General features: G+C 53.0%; 1 protein-coding gene across 3 annotated transcripts in view; it reads left to right on the plus strand.

The window, feature by feature from the left end:
- The window catches only part of Pald1 (phosphatase domain containing paladin 1), a 61,265-nt gene that overhangs the window by 18,157 nt on the left and 21,089 nt on the right, over window positions 1-22,019 (plus strand). For all 3 annotated transcript variants that reach the window (XM_041656494.1, XM_041656493.1, XM_041656496.1), the window contains exons 2-15: window positions 8,002-8,215; window positions 11,226-11,328; window positions 12,764-12,943; window positions 14,039-14,203; window positions 15,060-15,220; window positions 15,368-15,443; window positions 16,200-16,351; window positions 16,611-16,710; window positions 16,862-16,966; window positions 19,517-19,612; window positions 19,972-20,100; window positions 20,491-20,607; window positions 20,691-20,846; window positions 21,147-21,329. In XM_041656494.1, the coding sequence (XP_041512428.1) occupies window positions 8,031-8,215; window positions 11,226-11,328; window positions 12,764-12,943; window positions 14,039-14,203; window positions 15,060-15,220; window positions 15,368-15,443; window positions 16,200-16,351; window positions 16,611-16,710; window positions 16,862-16,966; window positions 19,517-19,612; window positions 19,972-20,100; window positions 20,491-20,607; window positions 20,691-20,846; window positions 21,147-21,329 (1,908 nt within the window). In that variant the 5' untranslated portion in view covers window positions 8,002-8,030. The remainder of the gene's footprint in view (window positions 1-8,001; window positions 8,216-11,225; window positions 11,329-12,763; window positions 12,944-14,038; window positions 14,204-15,059; window positions 15,221-15,367; window positions 15,444-16,199; window positions 16,352-16,610; window positions 16,711-16,861; window positions 16,967-19,516; window positions 19,613-19,971; window positions 20,101-20,490; window positions 20,608-20,690; window positions 20,847-21,146; window positions 21,330-22,019) is intronic.

Consider the following 22,019-nt stretch of genomic DNA (forward strand, 5'->3'; position numbering starts at 1 on the left):
GAGTCTGAAAAGCACCTTTGGCTCCAGTTCTAAGGTACACACTAGTGCCTAAGGGAGAGCCTGACTCTACTGTGCGTGTTTACACGCGTTCATGTTTGTGCCTGTGTTAGGAGTTGAGGGGTAAGGCCTGGGAAGGAAGGGGACAATCTGCACCCCTGCTCTAGGGATAGGCCTGAGTGTGTGTGTGTGTGTGTGTGTGTGTACATGTATGTTGTGTGCGGGAACTAGAGCCAATCTTGGGTATTGCTCTTCATCCATGCCTACTTTTTGTAATAGTTAACAATATTGACTTACACTGGGAGGTGGTTGTGCACACCTTTTGATCTCAGTGCTTGGGAGGCAGAGGCAGGCAGAATTCTGTGAGTTCGAGGCTACCCTGGTCTACAGAACAAGTTCCAGGACAGCCAGGACTACACAGAGGGACCCTGTCTCAAAAAACAGACAAAACAAAACAACAACAAATTGACATGTGTGTGTGTGTGTGTGTGTGTGTGTGTGTCTGAAACATCTTCCCAGTGGTCCCTCCCACCCTGAAAGCTTTATGATTCCACTCCAGCCCTTTGGTCCCCCAGCAGGGGAACCCTGTAGCTTGGTGACTTCCCTGTATTTGTTCTAAAGCTGGGACAGATGTTTCCTGCAGCTGGCCACTCACTCAGCCACTGTCCTCAAGATGGATCAGCCTATTTTTAGCTCTATTGTTAAGGCCTGGGCATCTGCTTCCAGGAGCATGTGGGAGGCTGTGGCTCTGGAAAGGACACCCCCCCCCCCGACCCCCGCCCATCATGCTCTGCCTCCTGGACTTCCTTTGAGAAGTGAAGAGGCTTCTCAGACACTGAGCTCTGCCCGTTGGTTTGTTCCACCTGCTGAATGGGACTACAGTCCTCTGTTCCTCATTGCTCTGGAGCCATAAGAAATACTTTGAAACTCGTCTTATCAGGGGTTCAAGCCGGTGGGCTGCTGTATTAGAAACACCAAATTGGCTGTGTCTGGGTGGGAGGTGTGGACTGCAGGGCTTCTTAAAGGTGCTGGAACATGGGCTGAGAGTGGCAAGGCTCGGGGCATTTTCTAGTGGCTCTGGGTGGATGGGGTGGAGGGAGCGAGTGCAGGGTGGCATTCCTTGTGTGGAGCCCAAGAGTACGACGGCACAGAAGCAAGGAAGAGTGTGTGTTCTGAGAGGCAAGCACTCTGCTCACTGAGCCACTGTCCGAGCCCTGGAAGGGGTGTTTTCAATGCTAGACAAGGGAGGCCACAGGGTTGGGAGGAGTGGGAACAGATGCTGGGGGCCCAGTTGCTGGAGTCACAAGTGGAGCTTGAGAGTAAGTTGCTGCTGGCCCTCTGAGGTGGCCCCCAGGTGGCCTTCAGGAAAGTGGGCGGGTGCTGACCTCATGGGTCCCCAAGAGAGTCTAGATTTCTGCTGACCCTAAAGAATCTAGACTGTCTCCGCCCTGCTGTCTGAGGTCTCCAGGTAGTTGGTTCCTTCCAATGCTCAGGGGTGCTGCAGAGGACAGAAGCCAAGGGAGCAGATGGTTTGCTGGAGTCCCCTGCTCCACTGGGAAACTGCACTGCTTACTACTAGTTCTGTCTGGAGTGGACCGGCTTGGCTGGGGGCCTCTCTCTCCCTAGTGACCGCTTTTTTCCTTGTGGGGACTCTCATGACTTACAAGGGTTCCTGGAGGAACGAAGAGGCACTCTGCAGCAGGGGACATGATACCTACTCAGAACTTTCTAGACCCTGCAGTTGGTGGTGGAGATTAACTGATGGTAGGTTCATGTCTATGTCTCTCTAGTTTCCCCCCAAATCCTGGGGTGTGTATGTGTTGGGGGGCAGGTCACGTGTTCTGTGATTGCCCTCTGCTGTGACTCCTTCCACCTCAAACCCTGAGAACAGACTCACAGTCTACAGCGCAGCCTGTTCACCAGCAGGGGAGGTTGACATTCCTGTGACCATCTGGTCTGTGGTCACTGAGGGTCCAAGCCTAAAAATAACAGGACACATTAGTCAGGATTAGACTTGTCTGTAAGTCATAGGAAAAGCCAAATAACAGGAGTTTATACAAGATGGAAGTTTATTTCCCTGTCCCTGTCCAAGCCCAGGGCTTTGTAGATCACGCCTGCTGTGGTGGCTCTCCTCCATGGTTTCTTCAGAACCTTGGCTGGCCTTTGTTCCTGGGTTGCGGCTTCACGAGCTCTAGGCTCAACATGGCTGCAAAATGTCTGCTGTCATCTGTGTCCTGGGGTCACAAGATGGAAGAAAGGAGGAGAAGCTCTCATAGGGAAGGATTCTGGAACTTGGCCTGTGATGCTGTCCCTTACATCCTGTTAGCTAGACTTTAGTCACATGGCACAGGTATCTAAAGATCTTGGTCCTGGGTAGCATTGTGGTTAAGTAGTCATTCCTGCCCTGGGGGAGGAAGGCATTCTGGGGATTTAAAATAATTTAAACATATTATGTATTAGAGAGAGAGAGAGAGAGCATGAACCGCAGGACACAGACAGCATACCCGTGGAGGTCAAAGGACGAATAGTAGTAGTTTTTCTGCTTTACTGTGTGACTCCCGGGACTCCAACTTGGGTCCTCAGACTTGGCAACAGGTGCCTTTATCCCTTGAATCGTCTCATTGGCCTGACCTTGGATGTTTTGTTCAGATTTAAGGCTGAGTTTAGGCTGAGAACCTGAGTGGAAGGCTCAGGGTGTGCAGGGTTTCCCACGGTCTCCCAGGCAGGTCAGTCTTGCTTTTGAGGACTAGGGAGCCACGGTCCATGGCTTGGGCCCAGAAAGACCTCTAGCTGAGCATGAACTTAGGTTTGCTTGTTTATTTGTTTTTAGATTTATTTTGTTTTGTACGTGTGTTGCTTGCATGTATGCCTGGGGACCCCAGAAGTCATAAGGGGGTGTTGAATCGTTTGGAGCTAGAGTTACAGATGATTGTGAGTCACCCTGTGGGTGCTGAGACCTGAACCTGGGTCCTCTGCAAGAACAGTAAGTGCTCTTAACCACTGGGCTCTCTCTCTACTCCCTGCCTGTGAAATTTTGATCGTTCTGCCTCCATTGACCAAATGTTGGGGTTACAAGTGTGTCTCACCATGCCTGTTTTTTTTTTTTTTTTTTTTTTTTTTTTTTTTTTTTGAGGAGGGGGTGGTTCAAGACAGAGTGTCTCTGTGTAGTCGTGGCTATCCTGGAACTAGCTGTGTAGGCCAGGCTGGTCTTGAACTCACAGAGTTGTGAGTCAGATCCGCCTGCCTCTGCCTCCCGAGTGCTGGGATTAAAGGTGTGCATCACCACTACCGGGTGCATACCTGGTTTATATAGGGTTGGGGATGGAACCCGGAGTTTTCACAAAGCTCTAGGTTCAACTCCACAATATCATAAAAAAAAAAAACAACAAAAAACAAAACGAGACAAGTTAGGAGGTAGTAAAGGGGAACCCTCGGAAGGTTTCATTTAGTTTCCAGTGGATACTGTCCTCGTTTTAAATCTACAGGACACGAGCGAGGGATTCCAGGTGCAGGACAGACAGGATACTCCCGTTACTAAACTGAGTCATCTGGGGAGCCCCTCTTTGCCTGATCCATTGTTGCTCTGTATGGGACCTTCTAGGCCTCCTTGTTGGTCAGTGGAAAGTCCACAGGGCTGTAGTAGTGGTCTTCCACAGGGTGACAGTCCTGGCTGGACCCAGAGCTGGAAGAGCTGGTGCAGTAGGGAGGCGCCATGACCTGTACCCAGCCTTGAAACACTTACTGCAATTACACTTACAGTAATTATACTTGACACTCTTACCGTGATTACACTTAAAAAAATTTCCTGAAGGAACCAGGTTAGGTGTGGGAAATTTAACAGCAATACACAAGTAAAAAGGAAAATCCGAGCCCTGACTTGCACTGTTGATGTTGAAGTGAGGTTCCAGTGTTTTGTGTCTGCTTGTCGCCAGATGCTAGCCTTGGCTATCCATGTCAGTGGCCAGTCTGGCAGGGTAGGCAGTGATGGGTGCCTGCTCTGAGCTGATTCCTTCTGGGAGCAGTTTGGTCTTCTTCTCCTTCTTTGAAGTAGGCAGCTGATCCTGAGTCAGGGAAGATGTGGGCTGGCTCCTGTTGGAAATGGTGAGAAGCAACTTCTGTGATGCTCTGCAGAGGCTGTGAAAGTTGAGAGACAGAGGCGTGAGTACAGTCGGGGAGCCTTCCTGCAGGAGCTGGCCATCTGTGGGTAGCACGTTGGGGAGCGTGTTGTGGGAGGGGCACCTTCCACCCTGGCCCCTGGTTGCAGGGACTTGGTGCATAGTGCTCACTGATCAAGACGGCTCAGTTTGCTTTGCTGATGTCTGCTAGCCCAGGTGCTGTTCTGGACAAACCAGGACCACTCTGTCCTCAAAGGTGCCAACTGAGCTCCCCGTGTAGCTCCCAGCCCCTACACCCTGCCTTTGTTAAGATTCTGCCCTTGTCTTTTCTAGATTGTCATGCACTGCCATGAGGTAACCAAAGTTGGTCTTTGGGGCATGCTTGTTTCTTTTCGTTGTATGACATTTGTGACTCTGTTGTGGCGACTTGCCTTGCGCCTTGTCACTGCTGCTGAATGCGTCCCCGTGGCACAGATCTACAGTATTTGGTTCCACGGTCGTCAGCTGATGGTTGTTAGTAGTGGTCTCAGACCCTGGCCATGTGAGTCCTGAGGCTGTGAGGAGCCGTCCCTCAGCCTTGTTCTCTGGGAGAGCCTGTTAAGTAGGAATGTTGAGTCATGTGGTGGTCATGTGCTTACCTTGGTCTGAAACTTCAGGACCAAGGCTTGTGATGGCTCATGATTTTCATCCCAGTGCTCGATGGGGCAAGGCTGAGGTAGGAGATGACCATGGACTTGGACTACATACTGAGTTCCTGGCCAGCCAGCGCTACATAACAAGACCTTGTCCAATAAATAAATAAATAAATATCAATCAAACAAACAAAATGACAGAACTGTTTTTTGAAGTAGCCACAGGACTTCACTTGGCCTGCTGTGTGAGAGCCTGGGAATTGCAAGGCCTTGGTTATTTAGGCTTTGAATTTTTTTTTTTTTAAGATTTATTTATTTCTTATGTATACAACATTCTGCCTCCATGTATGCCCACACGCCAGAAGAGGGCACCAGATCTCATTACAGATGGTTGTGAGCCACCATGTGGTTGCTGGGAATTGAACTCAGAACCTCTGGAAGAGCAGCCAGTGCTCTTAACCACTGAGCCATCTCTCCAGCCCTAGGCTTTGAAAATTTGCCACCGAAGATGAGTGAGCGGTGTCATCTTGTGTGCTTGCTTGGATGCATTCACGTCCTCATGTCTCTTGCCCGTCTTTAAGCACTTCTTGTGTGTGTGTAAACTTCATACTGAGCCGTGGGGTTTAGCATCTCTTTGGTAGATCAAGATTAAACAGGTAAAACATGACCAGTTCCTGTTGGCACCCCTCCACCGTGTGCTTCTGCCGCTCCACTGGCCAAGAAACAATGGTGGCAACCCATCATTGACTGAAACCACCGGATCTGTAGACCAGAGTGAACCTGTCCGTTTTGTGAGTTGATTACCCCAGGTGTTTTGTGAACCTGGCATACAGCAGGTTGTTTACCTGCCTGTGCTAGTGGACTGCCTCAAGAGCTTTGCTTCGTCCCACGCTCTGATTCTCCACCTCCACGACGAGTCTCGGGAGCCCACTCACAGAGCTGCCATGCTGACTGTGGTCGTCAGCAGTGGTCTGGTTATCAATACCACCGACCTTAGCAACCTCCAGATCCTCTGTGTAATAGGATGTCTACCCATTCTAAAGGTCCGATCAGTTTTCACAGGATGCTACCCACCCTAGTTGCTTGTTCTGCCAGCGGTGCACATCTGCATTATCTGCTGCCTGTCCTTGCAGGCTACCAGCTGGGGCCTGTCATTGTCTATGAGTCCAAGGCAAAGGAGGGGTAGAGGCAGCCTGTCCTGTGGGAATGGGCCTGGACTTGGCCTGTGGCAGCTGTGGCCGGCAGTGGATTCGTGCCCGCTTCCCTTCTTTCCTATGTGTTCCTTTCTTGGAGCTGTTTCCACTCACATTCCTTTGGCCCAGGCTGCTGGGAGGAGGCCTGGGAAACTTCAGTGTGGAGCCTGGCAGCTGGAGGGGCCGGTGAAGAAGAGAGAGAGTTCTCTCCCTGTGGCCCATCAGCTGGGGTCCACGGAGCATCCCCACTTTGTGAGCCACCTGATTTCCTCCGTGAGAATATAAAGGTTCCTTCTTTGTGTCTTTGTGGGGTGGGGGATTGAGCCGTGTATCAAGAGCCAGTGAGATGGCCTCTTAAACACAGGTGTGGGGCAGTCACCGGGACTCTCATGAGGATGCCGAGACGGAAGAAAAGAGGGGGCCTTCTCTGTATGGGATCAGAACTGTGAGTAGCTGGAGAAGGTTCTAGAAGGGCAGAGGAGATGGTCAGTTTCTCTCTGAGTCTCCAGGGCAAGAGATATCTGGGGAAGGATTCCCTGTCTACAGTGTTGGGAGGCATAGGGATAGTCTGTGGGCGCTGTGAGCGCTAAGTCAGGTCTAGAAACTGTGGACTGACTTGCCTGCCTTTGTGCTGACCACATCACTCCACTGTTCACATTGCTGGGTGCCACTGCAGCGGTTTCAGGGTGCAGTGGAGCTGAGGCACAGGAGGAGTGTTTCGTCAGAGCGGACAGTACCCATGATTTGCAGCTGGGCGAGTTACCATGTCTTAGGCTACATGCTGGGCTATCTCCCAAGTGTAAAAGGATGTGGGGAGCTACCAGGATCCCCCCACCCATAGTAATACCTGTGCCACATATGGTCCCTGTGGCCACGGAGTTCCTACAAACTCCCATGATCCTCTCTGCCGCGTCTGCCGCTCTCTGTGGAACACCCAGCCTCGTTCTTCCCAGCCGATCCCGAGCCTCATGCTACCCTCCAGATCTTCATCCGTAGGCCTTGAACTTTAACCTCAGGCTGGCAAGACCCGTTTCCTTCAAATCCAGGATGCCTGGCTCTCTGTGGGTGCGGAAGCGCTGCCCCCCTCACACAGGGTGACGATGCTGATTGGATGTTGGCTTCTGTGGCTACTGTTCTCTTTGAGCGTTTTATCTGATGGCAGCTCACCTAGTTTGGATGTCTCTGGCCTAGTTCTAGGAGACTCATGGGTAGAATGTCTTCCTGTGTGTCTGCCTTAGCGCAGTGGCACGGAGGAAGTGAATACGGCTTTGGTGCAGGGGCCCCGCGTGGGCCCCGCAGCTCGTTCCCATCCCAGCCCTCTCTGCCCAGCGTTATCTCTTACGCTCTGAGCCTAGCAGTCCTGAACCACCGTCACCTCTGTGGACAGCTATCCTTTCCTGAGTGTACCCCATGTCACCCTGTGATAGGTGCTCTATAGCTGAGTAGCCCCTCAGCACTTCTTCTTCTTCTTTTTTTAAATTATTTTCCTGAACATGTTTAGTTTTTTAAAAAAATTTATTTATTTTTATGTACATGGGTATTTAGCCTACATGTATGTGTCTGTGTGCCACTGGTGTGTATGGTGCCTATAGAAGCCAGAAAGAGGGTATATAGTCCCCTGGAATTGTAGTTAGATAGTTGTGAGCTGCTCTGTGGTTCAGGGAATTGAACCTGGGTCCTCTGGAAGAGCAGCCAGTGCTCTCAACCTCCGAGCCATCTCTCCAGCCCTTCTTAGCAGTTCTGTGCACTTCTGGGTAGCCTGCTCTTCCTTGTGCCCTCTGGGGTCCTGATTTGGTTTCCCAGGCCCCTTTCCTATCTCGTCTGCTTGACTTCATTTTCCTCCTCCGAGCACACAAGGGGACAGAGATAGACCCAGGAGGCCCTGGAAGAAGCCTCTTTCTCTAAGTAGCTGTAGCTGGTCCTTACGTTTCTCTGTGTGGAACTCTCCCACGGCACCAGCAGAGGAAGGCAGGTGCCCCTGAGAGTCTGTGTCTGCAGCCACGGTGGAGATGGCCTCTTCTTGGGTTTCCCTCCCATCTGAGCTGTGTGCCCTCTTATCTGCAGATCTGGGGTCCTGAGGCCACCGGCAGACTATGGGTACAACGGCAAGCACAGCCCAGCAGACAGTCTCGGCTGGCTCCTCCTTAGAGGGCCTGCAGGGCAGCAGTACCATGGATGGGAGGCATTCGCTCAGTGTGCAGTCCTTCCACACCACAAGCTTGCACAACAGCAAGGCCAAGTCCATCATCCCCAATAAGGTGGCCCCTGTCGTGATTACGTGAGTATCTGGGAACGTGTGGCCATGTTCCTGGAAGACATGGCCTTGGGGAGTGGGCGACGTGCATGCACTCAATGCTGACAGACTGCTTCCAGTTTTGTGAATAAAAACACCAAGTCTCACCCAGAGAGGTTAAGAAGTATTTCTGGAATTACACAGCAAGCAGGTCGTAGGACTGAGTCTTTTGTGAGTCTCCGAGGCTGGGTTGCTTACCTATCTATGTGTATGGTGCCAGAAGCCTGGGCAAGGAAGACTGGCCAAAGGAATGTCTTTTTTATTTTTATTTATTTTTTATTTTTTTTAAAAAAGAAAACAAACTATCCTTTTTTCATTATACATACCAATCCAAGTTCCTACTCCCTCCCTTTTTCCATTCCCTCTGCTTAACCCCCCACCCACTCCACAGAGAGGGTAAGGCACATTGCTTTGGGGAAGGTCCAAGGTCCTCCCTACTATGTCTAGACTGAGCAAGGTATTCATCAAAAGAGAATAGGTTTCCAAAAGCCAGTACATGCAGTAGGGATAAATCCTGGTGCCACTGCCAGTGGCCCCTCCGTCTGCCCCAGGCATGCGACTGTCAGCCGCATTCAGAGGGACTAGTTTGGACCTATGCTTGTTCCTTCCCAGTCCGGTTGAAGTTGGGGAGCTCCCGTTAGCTCTGTTGACTAGGAACATCCTTTTTATACCCCCCCCCCCCTTTATAAAAGACAGAATCTCGCTGTATACCCTGAGGTGGCCTAGGACTTGCCATGTAGACCCGGCTGTCCTTAAGAACACACCTGCCTCTGTCTCCCGAGTGTTGGGATTTAAGGTGGGCATCTCGATGCCCCACAGTAGCTGGGTTTTTTCAGGGCCTTGGTCTGGAAAGCTGGCAGCTCCTTCTCCGTGCTCCAGATGGGGCCTTCAGGAACACTGAGTGAGGGGGCAGAAGTTCGCTGTTGTTAGCATGTTTTCAGCAACCTGGACACACAGCATCCAGGAGGGCCGGGAAGGATGGATATTTGTGTGTGGATGAGGGAGTGGGTACTTCTGGGAGCTGGAGACAGAAGAATGCAGGGACCCTGGGCATGTCTCCCGGGGAACCAGAAGCTCATTGTTCATCTCCTGATACCTGTCCCCCACCATGCTTTCTCATATCCGGGCCTTTCTGGATTGCAGGAAGAAGGACACGGGGCTCGAAGTGTTAAAGATGTTCCACACATGGGTTTGGCAGAGGCCTGGGGGATGGGCTGCTATGTGAAGAAGTCCATGGGTGGAGTGGTCAGGCCACTAGCCTTGGGGCTTGGCAGAAAAGCAGTAATTACCATAAGTTATTGTGTTTGGGATGAAGGCAGGAAAGAAATGTCAGGCGAAAGTGACTTGACGGACAAGAAAGTTAGTTTGGGTTGCTGGGTGGTGTGCACACCTTTAATCCCAGCCTTGCAGAGGCAGAGGCAAGTTGGTCTCTGTAAGTTCAAGGCCACCATGGAAAGAGAGAGAGAGAGAGAGAGAGAGAGAGAGGAAGAAAAAGAAGAAGAGGAGGAGGAGGAGGAGGAAAAAGAGAGAAGAGAAAGGAAGGAAGGAAGGAAGGAAGGAAGGAAAGGAAGGAAGTCTATTTGGACATTGAAGGCAGCCTTGGGAGAAGCAGGTCTGGAGCCTGGGCTCTGCCTCCTTCTTCCTTCTCTGGACCTCAGTTTCCTCATCAACATAATCAGAGATGACGGGAAATGTGGAACTGGGTGTTGTGGCTGTGTTATGGCTACCTGAAAATGCCCAGCAGGAAGGGGCCGTGCTTGCAGCCCTCCTTGGGTTGCAGTGTTTGAGGTGGAAAGGACCTTACAGATCATCCAGTAGAGGCACCAGCTGACTGCATCATGCAGACCAAATCTGGCCCTTCACCTGCTGATGTAAATAAAGTTTTATTGGCCCACTGTTAGGTCTGGCCCCTTGTACAACACTTGTTGATACCTGCTTCAGTGGCAGGATTGTCAGGCTGGTGCAAGACCCACAAAGCCAGAAATGTTTGTTTTTGGTCCTTTGTGGGAAAGATTTGCAGAGCCCTGGTCACAGCAGATAGATAGGAAAACTGCGTTAGGTAGGAAAATGGGTTTCAGGAAGGCAGAGGGTGTGCCACTGTGAAGTGTTAAAAGGTGGAGGCAGAGCAGGAGCCAGGTCTGCATTTTGCCCACTACTTTCCTGCAGGCAGCTGTTTTGTATGGAGCCCTTAGCACGAGAGCCCGAGCTCTAGCAGGCAGATCTGGTGCACTGGTACCGTGGTGCCATGGCTTTGTCTTGAGTCCACAGTCACCCTGCCTTAGTCATTGTGCCTTTACCTAGCTGTCTACAGAAATCACTATGGGCTTCTTTAAGCAGCTGGTGTGTGTCCAGGCCTATTGTGAGTGATAATAAGGTCCTATGAATCAGAAGACCCGAAAAGAGCCAGGGGAGGGACTTACCCTTAGATCTTGTGGGCTGAACTGCTCTGGGCTCTAGGATTGGAGGTGTGGGGCCTGTTCCGCTTGTGGCCTGAGGAGTGGGCCATCCTATGGCAATGTCTTAATCAGGGTCCAGATTGTACCCTAACAGTATTGCCCATACAGAATACTCGAATCAAGACCCATTTGGGTGTCCAGGCTGGTATGGCAGACTGTGACCATCTGGGCTCCTTCAGTGTCGTACCACATCAGCATGTACCTCTGTCTTTTGGGACAACTGTTCTACTTCTGCCAGGGAAAAAAACAAGGCACACTAGAGGCATTTCCCTTTGGGAGTGGCCTGAATTTGCCCCGCCTCCCCCGCCATCTCATTGGCCAGAACTTAATCCAGTCCCGCAGCTAGCTGCAAGGGAGGCTGGGAAATGTAGTCTGCAATAGGGGTAGCCCTGGGTCTCAGTCTCAGTTCTGCTGTTCTGTGTGTGAGGATGAAGGGCAGCTGCATGGGTAGGGGTGAGATGGCCTTGCTGCGGGTTCTGGTCACAGTGTAAGGGACCAACAAAGGTTGTCTGACTCAGTTTTCACTGTGCCTCTTCCAGGTACAACTGCAAGGAGGAGTTCCAGATCCATGATGAGCTGCTCAAGGCCCATTACCGGATGGGCAGGCTCTCAGATGCCACCCCTGAGCACTACCTAGTGCAGGTGAGGGCAACCCTACCTACCCCACCCCACCCCACCCACTTACCCCCTCCTCTGCTGCTTCTCCACTTCCACCTTCTCTCACTCTTTCTCAGTCTCTCAGTCCTTTGGAACTCAAGGTGCATTCATACTCTAGGCAAGCGTTCTACCACTGAGCCATGCCCGCAGTTCCTCACTGATGGTTCTAATGCCCACAGCCCCTCACTGGTGGTTCTAGGTGAGCATTCTACCACTGAGCCAGGCCACAGCCCCTCACTGATGGTTCTAGGCCAGCATTCTTCTGCTGAGCCATGCCCGCAGCTCCTTACTGGTGGTTCTAGGCGAGCATTCTACCACTGAGCCATGCCCGCAGTCCCTCAGTTCTTCTTACTACTCCTGTAGCCCACTCTCCCTTCAGGGGTCCTAGCCCCGACTCTAACTCCTACTCCCCCTCCCTGTCCTATCTGGTGTTCTCCATCTTTTAGACCAGTTGTTCTCTACCTTCCTAATGCTATGACCCTTTAATACAGTTCCTCATGTTATGGTGACCCCCCCACCCATAAAATGATTTTGTTGCTACTTCAGAACTGTAATTTTGTTACTGTTATGAATCGTAATGTAAATATTTTTGGAGATAGAGGCATGCCAAAGGGGTCTCTACCCATAGGTTGAGAACCGCTGTTTTAGACTCTAAAAGAGTTAAACACTCTAGAATTTAGAGTGTTAGAACTTATTAGGTTTAGCTCCTTTTTGTTCCTTCCCATCCCCTCCATGTCTCATGGGGGTAAAAGTTTTAAAATCTGTTGTCTGGTACTGTTGTCCCATGAGCAGTGGTGAGAGCCGTGTAGGACCAACTAGATACTGGGTGACTGCCTGGCTGTGCCGTAATCATTGTGGGAGTTTCTGGCTTGCTTGGGAATACAGGTCTCACTCCTTGTCAGTCAGGCAAGGGTCACAGGAGATGACCCAGCATTCTGGTTTGCCCAGGAATGAACTCTTGACCAGGCAGTATTTTGGTCTTTTTTTCTGTGGGCACTGGGTCATTTCACCCAAGTCTAGAGTCCTTGCAACTAGTGGGACTCTAGGGGGGAGCTGGCCTAGTTACCCTATGGCTCAATCCAGACATGACCCTCTTTCCACAAGCCTTGGGGTGTCGTCCTCCAGGGGAGCTACAGACCTTCTTTGGAGCCAGTTTTGGCTTGCAGTTCCAATCTGCTTTCCTTAAGGCCTGGCTGACCCCAAGGGCACTTTCTATACGAAGCCTTCTTTGTTTTCCTGAGCCAAATACTGTTGCCATCACAGATGTCTGTCCCATGAACCTGCAAGCAACTTGAGAGCAGAACCACGTCCCCACTTCCACCCTAGTCCTCCTGCCCTGTTCCCTAGAGCCCACGAGAGAGTTCTACATGAGGAAAAACCCTTGTATCCTGGATTGACTTGCTGTGATTCTCTCTGCCAGGGGCGCTATTTCTTGGTGCGTGACGTTACCGAGAAGATGGACATGCTGGGAACCTTGGGGAGCTGTGGGGCTCCCAACTTCCGGCAGGTGCGGGGTGGGCTCCCCGTGTTTGGCATGGGACAGCCCAGCCTCTTAGGATTCAGGAGGGTCCTGCAGAAACTCCAGAAGGATGGGCACAAGGTGAGCTTTCTATGTCCCATGCTGGCCCTCGACGGCAAGAGGTGACTTCTGAGACTACTTGGGGCTGGGGAAGGGAGTGTGCCTGGGCTAGCTAGGCCTCGCCCTTCAGGCAAAAACTGGAGAGGTTTATTGCATTGTCCTTTTGGTGGTGGTGGTGGTGGGGGGAGTGCCCAAGGTCAGAAGCCTCTTGAGAGCCTTGGAGGAAATGAGAGGTGACCAGAGAGCCACTTTCCAACTCCAGAGACTGCCACGTGATGGTCTTGGCTGACACCTAAATCTATCAACTTTCTGAGGAAGGGCCCCATTTTACAGAGCAGGAAACTGAGGTCCTGAGGGAGAATGTGGCTTGTTTAAGGTCACACAGCTCTTGTGCAGCGCTTGAAGGCTCAGACCCCGGCAATTAGACCCCAAGCTCCTGCTTTCAAATGCTTCCTCTTACCTGCCTGAAGGAGGGGGGAGAAGGCCAAGGGGTTGTTCCAATCCTAGGCTCTTCAGCTGTGGCAGTGACTGTATTGGCCTGGGATGAGGTTGAGTGGCAGAGTGAACAAGAATGGCGTGTGTGTGTGTGTGTGTGTGCATGTCCTGTCTTTTCAGCTTGACCCTGGCGATGGCTCTGCTGTAGCTCAGCCAATGGCTGACTGCTTGGTGGAGAGCATTCTAGCCTTTCTTCAGCCGGTCTTTAGCAGACAACTGGTTTACCCAGGACTCTGTGTTAGGTATTGTGGGCTTGTGGAAAGAGCCAGAATGTGATGCGGCCTGGGTGATGTGTAGTCCACCCAGAGAGAAAAGACAGACCTGCTGGCGTGTTAATAGGTTAAAATGTGGCAGAACTTGCCTGGGAGACTGAAGAGACAGTTGCTCTGAGAGGAGAATGGGTTCCTGCTGATTGAGGAGAATTGGCAGGCAGGTGGCAATTAGACAGAACTTTAGTAATAAACTGAATGGATTCCTGTTGATGGGACTGGTCTAGTGCTCCACCCCTCATCCCCCCACTCCCCCATCCCCCATGAGGGAGGAACTATCTGGGCAAAGGCCTAGAGGTTGCACAGGGGACTGATATCCGTGCAGCACAGGGGCAATGGCTTCTCTCAACAGGAGTGTATCATGTTCTGTGTGCGGGAGGAGCCTGTGCTGTTCTTGCGTGCCGAGGAGGACTTCGTGTCTTACACACCTCGAGACAAGGAGAGCCTTCATGAGAACCTCAGGGTTCCTGGGCCGGGGATCAAGGCTGAGAGCCTGGAGCTGGCCATCCGGAAAGAGGTGAGGGCCTGTGGGGTGGCCACGTGCTGAGAGCTTTTCTCCCTCGCTGGCCTCAGATGTCTGAGTGGAGACTCCAGTCTGTTCTCCAGACATGCCCCTGAAACCATTCTGGGTGTGGGAGCCACTCAGCCTTTGCTGGCCCGCACTCCCCAGCTTTCGTGCCCTGCTTGGGTGAGTGGCTGGTTGCACCATTGACCTCTTGTTCCAAGCTGGCCTATTTCTGTCCCTCTCTCACCACGCTCCTCCTTTACTCACCAGTCCTGGTGTAGGGAGGGGTCTGGTCTGGTAAGAAGAGATCGAGGGTAGGAGGCCCAAGGCTGAAGTTGGGCTACTCACTGGTCATGTGTGGCACTATGGAGTCGCTTGCTGGGCCTGTCTCCGAGATTCCAGGGCCACCTCTTCTCTCCCAACCGCGTCTTGGTGTGGGGCTCTGAGATGATTGACACACCAGAGAGGTGTATGAGAGGAACATAGGGGGTCACCATGCTTTAGAGATAGATGGCTATGAGGAAGTCCAGGCCTTGCCCGGGACTAGCCTCTCCTTACCTCTCTTACTTCTGCTTCAGCTGACTGAGCCTCATCCTGGCTAGGTAGCTAACCGCATTTCCACTGCTCCGTGGGCAGAGCCCTCCAACTGACCTCCATGGTGGTCATGATCAGTCCACACAGGTCTGGCTGCCCTCAGGCCTGATCCCTGTAGGCAGGGCAGAGTGCCTCTGGCCACGTGGCTCCCTCTTGAAGGACAAGAAGCCTATGTGTAGCCTCCACGTGGCCTGGTCCCCAGATCGTGGAGGGGCAATCAAGGAGGCTTAGGAAGCTCAGGTCATATCCCTCTGATTCTTGCATTTCATTCTAGATCCACGACTTCGCCCAGCTGAGAGAGAACACGTACCATGTGTACCACAACACAGAGGACCTGCGTGGGGAGCCGCACACCGTGACCATCCGAGGTGAGGATGATGTGCACGTGACCGAGGAAGTGTATAAGCGGCCACTGTTCCTGCAGCCTACCTACAGGTATCCGGAGCTGATGTCCTCTCTGGGCTGGCTCTCCAGCTGCTACCTCAGTTTCCCCATCTGCACATCAGGCCTGTGCTTGGGGATGAGGGCTTGAGCTGCTCCCCAAGGTCATTGCCCGGCTCATGGGCTGTTCTCTTCCGGCAGATATCATCGTCTTCCCCTGCCAGAGCAAGGGGCACCCCTGGAAGCCCAGTTCGATGCCTTTGTCAGTGTCCTCCGGGTAAGTGGGACTGAGGGGAGGGACTTCTGGGAGTGGTAAGTAGGAACAGGTGTCACTTATTGGTCTCCATGGAGATGCTCAGGGTGAGTGTGACCTCTGGCTATCTCTGTGGAAGGTTCGATCTATGATGTATATAGGGTCCAATATGTTAGGGTGTGGGGTGGCGTCTGTGTCCTTACGTGTGCATAGATGCATCCTTCTGCTGTGTGTGTACATGTGTCTGTGTGCACACACGCACCTGAGTACACATGCCGCAATTCTCTAGTACCAGAGTCCAAAACTGATGCCTGGAGGACCTGGTTCTAGCCATGGCTTGACTGCGCACTCGCTTCCCTCCTGTCTAGACCTCCTTCTTCCCTTTTTCAGTCAAGCTCGAGATTCTTGTCCCACAGGCTTGTTTGCTGATTTACTGGGCATGGGGGGGGGGGGCTTTCTGTCCCATCCCATTTTGGGACATTTGTATTACATGGGGAAGGGCGTCAGGTCAACGTAGGGCCTGGGACCCTGAGAGTAGCTCCTATTCCAGACCCCATGAGATTCCTGGCCTGTTCTCTGAGTTCCCCTGAGGCTGGGCAGGGGCAGGACCTGAGGCCCTGGGAGCAGATGGATCAGATCTGGCCGCAGACTTGACATCAGAGGCTGCGCTACTTTTCTAACCCTGGCTTGCTGCAGATGTCATGAGCCTGACTGGGGCCTCAGCCTCAGGGTTTTCCCATCACACACTTGCCTGACGGTCGTTCACGTTCCCTCCTGCAGGAGACCCCCGGCCTTCTGCGGCTCCGAGATAACCACGGGCCTCCCCCTGCTCTCCTGTTCAGCTGCCAGTCAGGTGTAGGCAGGACCAACGTGGGCATGGTCCTGGGTACCCTCGTGCTGTTCCACTGCAATAGAACCACCTCCCAGCCAGAGTGAGTGGCAGGGGTTGGGAGGCCAGGAGAGAAGAGTGCAAAGCCACCTCTGGGATGATGGGGCCACATCCAGAAGGCATCATTGCCTCATTTGCCACAGATTTGCTTGGTGCCCTGGAGAGGCACTGGACCCTTCTGAGCCTTCATTCCCCCTATGAAATTCAGAAGGATCCTGCAATCTGATGCTTCCCGGTGGCTGGTGGGTGGCAGAGGGTTGTGTGGTTGTTCCTCACCACACTCCTGACTCTCACCTTGTCAGGGCCGCCTCCCTGTTGACCAAACCCCTACCCATGGAGCAGTTTCAGGTGATCCAAGATTTCATTCACACGGTGCCCCAGGGAAGGAAGATGGTAGAGGAGGTGAGCAAGGGGCTGGGCCAGCACAGCGCTGGTGGTGGGTAATGGGGCGGTTGCTCCTGTCACTGGAGTGTGTGTGGGGGTCTCTTTTTCCCTCACACCCCTTCTCTCTGACCGTCCTCCCTGATTCTCTGTCCCCCTGTTCTGGCTCTAGGTGGACCGAGCGGTCACTGCCTGTGCAGAGTTGCACGACCTGAAGGAAGAGGTCCTAAGAAACCAGAAGAAGCTAGAAAGCATTAGGCCAGAGAGCCCCGCGCAGGTGAGGCGACGAGGAGCATGCTGGACTCTGCTTGGGACTGGGAGTTTTCACTGCTGTTTCTCAGTGGTTTCTAGAGGGGGTGGGGTGGGCAGCTGGACCAGCGGGAAGGCCGAGGAAGAGGAAGTTTATTTTTTCTGAGCAGGTCTCTTGGCTGCAGAATAAACAGCATGGACAGAGGGGCCTGCTGAGACCTCTGGACACGGATGTTTCCCAGATCATCACTTTAGTCAGCTTTATGTGAGAGTGATGAAGAACTCGAGGCTGAGACAGTCAGCTCGTAAAAAGGGCAGGCTAGCCAGGAGCGGTGCAGGCTAGCCAGGAGCGGTGCAGGCTAGCCAGGAGCAGTGCAGGCTGGTGATCTGCACATTGCTGCTGAGGCAGGGGACTGAGTTCAAGGGCAGCCTGGGCTGGATGGTGTGTTCCAGGTCAGCAGAGAGAGAAGAGGTAGTGAGAAGGAGGGAGGGGGGAAGAGAGAGAGGGAGGGGAGAGGCAGTGCCTGTGGTTCTGTCTTCTGGCCAGCACATTATGGTGGGAAAACACTTTTCACATCACAGCCAGGGAACAAAAAGATAGGAAGAGGCAGCCAGCATCCCACAGCCCCCTTTTAGAGAACATCTCTAGTGACCTAAAGAGCTATTGCTAGTCCCTGCCCCTTCACGAACCTGTCACCTTCCCACAGCGTCACCCCAGGATCCAGCCTTTAATTCAGGGATCTCTGGGGTACTTTGGGGATTCATACAGGAGCTCTTCCTACAAAGGAAACGACTGGACCTTCCCTGGGAAGAGCGGGCTGTGTCCATCCCGCAGCTTCAGGAGCAGGGCTGCGCTGGCTCGCAGCCCCGTTCCTAGTTCCGGGGAGAAAAGGAGACCGACAGTGTTTGTGTTCAGTGTACGGAAAGAATCTAAGCCCTTACAATTTTTTCCTTCTTTAACACTTAAAAAAAAAAAAGTCCTTGAGAGCTGTGTTTCCATGGTGGGAAAACTGAGGAATTAGAAACAGGAGAAGCAGTGGCACCTTGCACTGATCGCTGCCTGAGCATGCTCTTTAACTGTGTTTGCGATTCTCTACGCAGCTGCCCCTAGTTTTAATGTGAATCCTTGCATTTTATCATTGAGAAGATTTTTAATGGCTCTGTCACGTAAACTAGTGGCCAGGTCAACCTGCATTGGCTTGTTAAGTAAGAATGAGGTCTCCCAATCCATCTGCCTGGTCATGGTCCTGGTGTCACTTACAGAGGTGTGGACTTGGGCATCTGCTTTGCACCTTCAGCCTTCATTGCCCTCTTTGTGAAGTGGGGCAAGGGATGAAAATTAGCTGGTAGGACAATTGGGGTCATGTGAGGGAAAATGCATGGGCTAAATGTCACCTGCCACTGTCACCAGACAGGCCCCAGTTGTTGACACCCCTGTCCTGTAATTGCTTTTGTCTGGAGCAGCTTCTTCTCTCTTTAACAGTATCTGGATTCCCCTCTTGCCTCTGCGGTGGGGGTCATCAGAGCCCAGCATTATCCCCTAGTCTAGACCAGGGGTCAAGGGTCATCAGAACTTGGCTCAGAGCCCAGGGCTCATGCTCCATCTCTGTCTCCCTGGCATCGTCTTATGGTTGACTCATATGTCACAGGCAGAGCTATCACGCTGCCTTGGTAACCTAGAGGGGTAAGACTGAGACTGTGCCCCCACCCCCACGCTGCCCATCTAGCCTACTCACTCTAGCTTTCTATAGAAAAAGCTGCGTAGCCCCTGGAGGTGCAGATTCCCAGAGATAAGGATGGGGTCCAGGTTTACTGTAGGCGCTGACTCTTCTTTCAGGCGCCAATTCAATTCAGATCTCACTTGCCTTCTAGGTTACTGACCTGGCTGGTGACGTTTGAGGGTCAGGAGGTGGAACTCATGGGCTCTTTTGGATACCCCAATGCCTGGGGGAGTTGGGACCCGAGTCAGAAAGAGGGAGTCCTGTCATTTGTCAGCTGGGTGACTTGGAGGAAGTTGCTCTGTTATTTGGAATTTCTGTTTTCTGCCTGTGAATTAGGGGTAGCAATAGGCCCCAGGAGTGTCACATCTGTGTGTGTGTGTGTTCTTTTTTTTTTTTTTTTTAAGTTTTTGGGACAGGGTTTCTCTCTGTATCCCTGGGTGTCCTGGAACTCACTCTATAGACCAGGCTGGCCTTGACCTCACAGAGATCCGCCTGCTTCTGCCTCCCGAGTGCTGGGATTAAAAGTGTGCATCATCACCCCTTTTTCGACACAGGAGAAATGGAACATGGGGAGTTATGTTGTCTACTCCTCATCCTTGTCCCCTCTCCCAGGGCTGGGAACCGGCCTGGAGAGGCAGCAACTGCAACAGAGCCATCCTTTCCCTGTGTGGTCACCACAGAGTTCAGTACTACAGATAGACTACAGCTAATAGGATAGACATGTGGAAGGACTTCCAGCCTGGCAGAACTGTCATGGAGCTAGAGAGTGCCTCCTGGAATCTTCTACTCTTCTATACCCAGCTGAGGGGCAGCTCCATGTTTGACGTGTCCTTTCTCCCTCCCCCGTCTATCCTTAGGAAAGTGGTATCCAGCATGCTGTCCAGCAGAGGGCGCTGCGGAGCTTGGAGCTATACTTCTACCTGATCCTATTTAACTACTATCTGCATGAGCAGGTGGGGCTGAGGGAGCGCCAGTCCTCCCACCCCAGCAACAGGGACCCCATGGGATGTGGAATAGAGTGGTATTGTGTGTGTTGGTCCCTGAGGAAGGTTGGGAGAGTCAAGAAGGGGTCCAGGTGGATGTTGTTTCTGCCCCCATCGCCCCGTTCCCATGTCCCCTTTCCCTTCCCAGCCCAGGCCTAGACTATCTTGGTCAGGGCAGCAACCATCCTCTTCCTCCCTCACCTACTTGTTCTCCTCCCCATGGACCACAATGATACTTTTTGGGGCTCCCTTTTCCATGGATAGGCGGGGAGAGTTCAAGATGGCCCCACATCCCTCAACGCCCCATCTCTCTTGGCCTCGGGCTGCAGTACCCCCTGGCCTTCGCCCTCAGTTTCGGTCGATGGCTGTGCATCCACCCTGAGCTGTACCGTCTGCCCGTGCTGCTGAGTTCAGTGGGGCCCATGGCCCCGGGGGACCTGATCGCCAAGGGCTCCCTGGTAAGTGGCTGTGTATCTGTGGAGTGGGCTGGGCCAAGGAGTTCTAGGTTCCTGCAGGGCTGGGGAAGTGTGGCCAGGGGGCTGGTAGGCTCCTCCTGTGAGCAGAATGTGCCGTGTTCAGGCGCCATGTTCCAGCTAGTGTTTTAGCTCCTTCTTCTTCGTCTCAAAGCCCAGGGTTTTGACACAGTATCACACTGAACTGTAGGACGTCTGAGCTAGATTTCTCTGGAGGGTACCTGTCATCACATCCCTGCCAGGGCACTAAGAAGGCTGCAGGTGTCCAGCCATGCATGCCCTACACCCAGTAGAACGCTGTTCCCATCTCACTTGCCCACAGAGGCTGGATCTGGTTGGTAACTGTGAACTGCAGGTTTGCCATCCTCCCTACAGGAAGCTGATGATCTTGTTTCCCCGGATGAGCTCGGCACTGTCAGAGAGATGGACGTAGCCAACTTCCGGCGTGTACCTCGCATGCCTATCTATGGCACCGCCCAGCCCAGTGCCAAGGTGCCCGCCGCTCCCAAGCTCAGGTCCAAACATGGGGACGGGGGAAAGGCTAGCCCTGGCCCTGACAGCCCCTTGTCCCCCAGGCCCTAGGCGGCATCCTGGCCTACCTGTCTGATGCCAAGAGAAAGCTACGGCAGGTGGTCTGGATCAACCTGAGGGAGGAGGTTGTATTGGAGTGTGATGGGTACATACATAGCCTGTGGCCACCAGGACCGACCCTGGCCCCTGAGCAGCTGGAGGTAGGGTTTCTGGCTTTTCACACGGTCCGCGTGGGTGGCACTTGGGAGAGAAGTGGGATGAGGGAGAGAGCCAGAGGGCCTGCACTCCTCTTGTGTGAATGGAGGAGTGGGGCCCAGGAGCAGATGATTCGGGCAGCTGCTGGTGCCCGTGTTTCCATGTCCCCATTCTCCTGTGGCTTTTCTGCCTTTGGGGTGGTTCTGCCCTGAGGTTGGCAAGGCAGCATTAGTTATGGCTTCCGCAGGTTCCTGCCTCTCTGGCCTGTCTCAGTGGCCTCTATCCCATGTCCTACTCCTGTCCAGGCCCTGGAGACCCAACTGAAGGCCCACCTGAGTGCTCCTGCTCCCAACACGAAGAACCCTACCACTCCCAGGTTCCAGAAGTGCCTGACCACGCAGGAGGTCTTCAGCCAGCACCGGGGGACCTGCCTTGGCCTTACCTACCACCGCATTCCCGTGCCAGACTTCTGCGCCCCCCAGGAGGAGGTGAGGGGCCAGACCTCTGGGGACCAGATGTCTCTTCTTCTTCCTTGGCCTGGGAAAAGCAGTTCAACTCTAATGGGGCCAGGGGATTGTCTAATGGGCTCCACATGTGGCCTCAGAAGCATGTTCCCATCTTTGTGTGTGCGCGTGTGTGCATGCATGCAAACTCATGTGCCCATTGCATGTGTATCCTACCTGCATATGCTTTGTGTGGTGGGGCCAGTGTGCGCATCATATGTGCAGGCATGTGTACCATGTGTTACAGGGGAGGGAGTGTGCTCACGTGCCTGTTGGAAGGATATATGATGAACGGTGCCCTGGTGGTGTGGGGTGTAGGTTCCCACGGAGTTCATGGCATCTGTCTTGTGTTTGTGGGCTGTGTGGAGATGCTGTATCTGTGGGGGCGGGTGTGCTCATGGAGAAAACCCTGTGGAATCCGGCTGTGTGACTGAGGTGGTGTTCATGTGGCAGATGTATGTTTGCAGCCGTCTGTGCGGTTTGTCTTTCAGGTGCTGGTACGTCTGTAGGCTGTGTGTGTCTGGCACATGCGACCTGTGGATGTCCCTGTGATGGTGTCAGGGCTGTTGCTTTTGCCCAGCTCTCTGTGGGCTCTCAGCCGGTGGAGTGCTGCCCCCTGGTGGCTGCTCTCTAAGTGTTCGAATGAGCTCAGGCAGGACCTGGTTCTCAGGCAGA

This window comes from Microtus oregoni, unplaced genomic scaffold (genome assembly GCF_018167655.1).
Source record: "Microtus oregoni isolate MIOR12 unplaced genomic scaffold, Mior012 000007F_ref0000211, whole genome shotgun sequence".
Lineage (NCBI taxonomy): Eukaryota > Metazoa > Chordata > Mammalia > Rodentia > Cricetidae > Microtus > Microtus oregoni.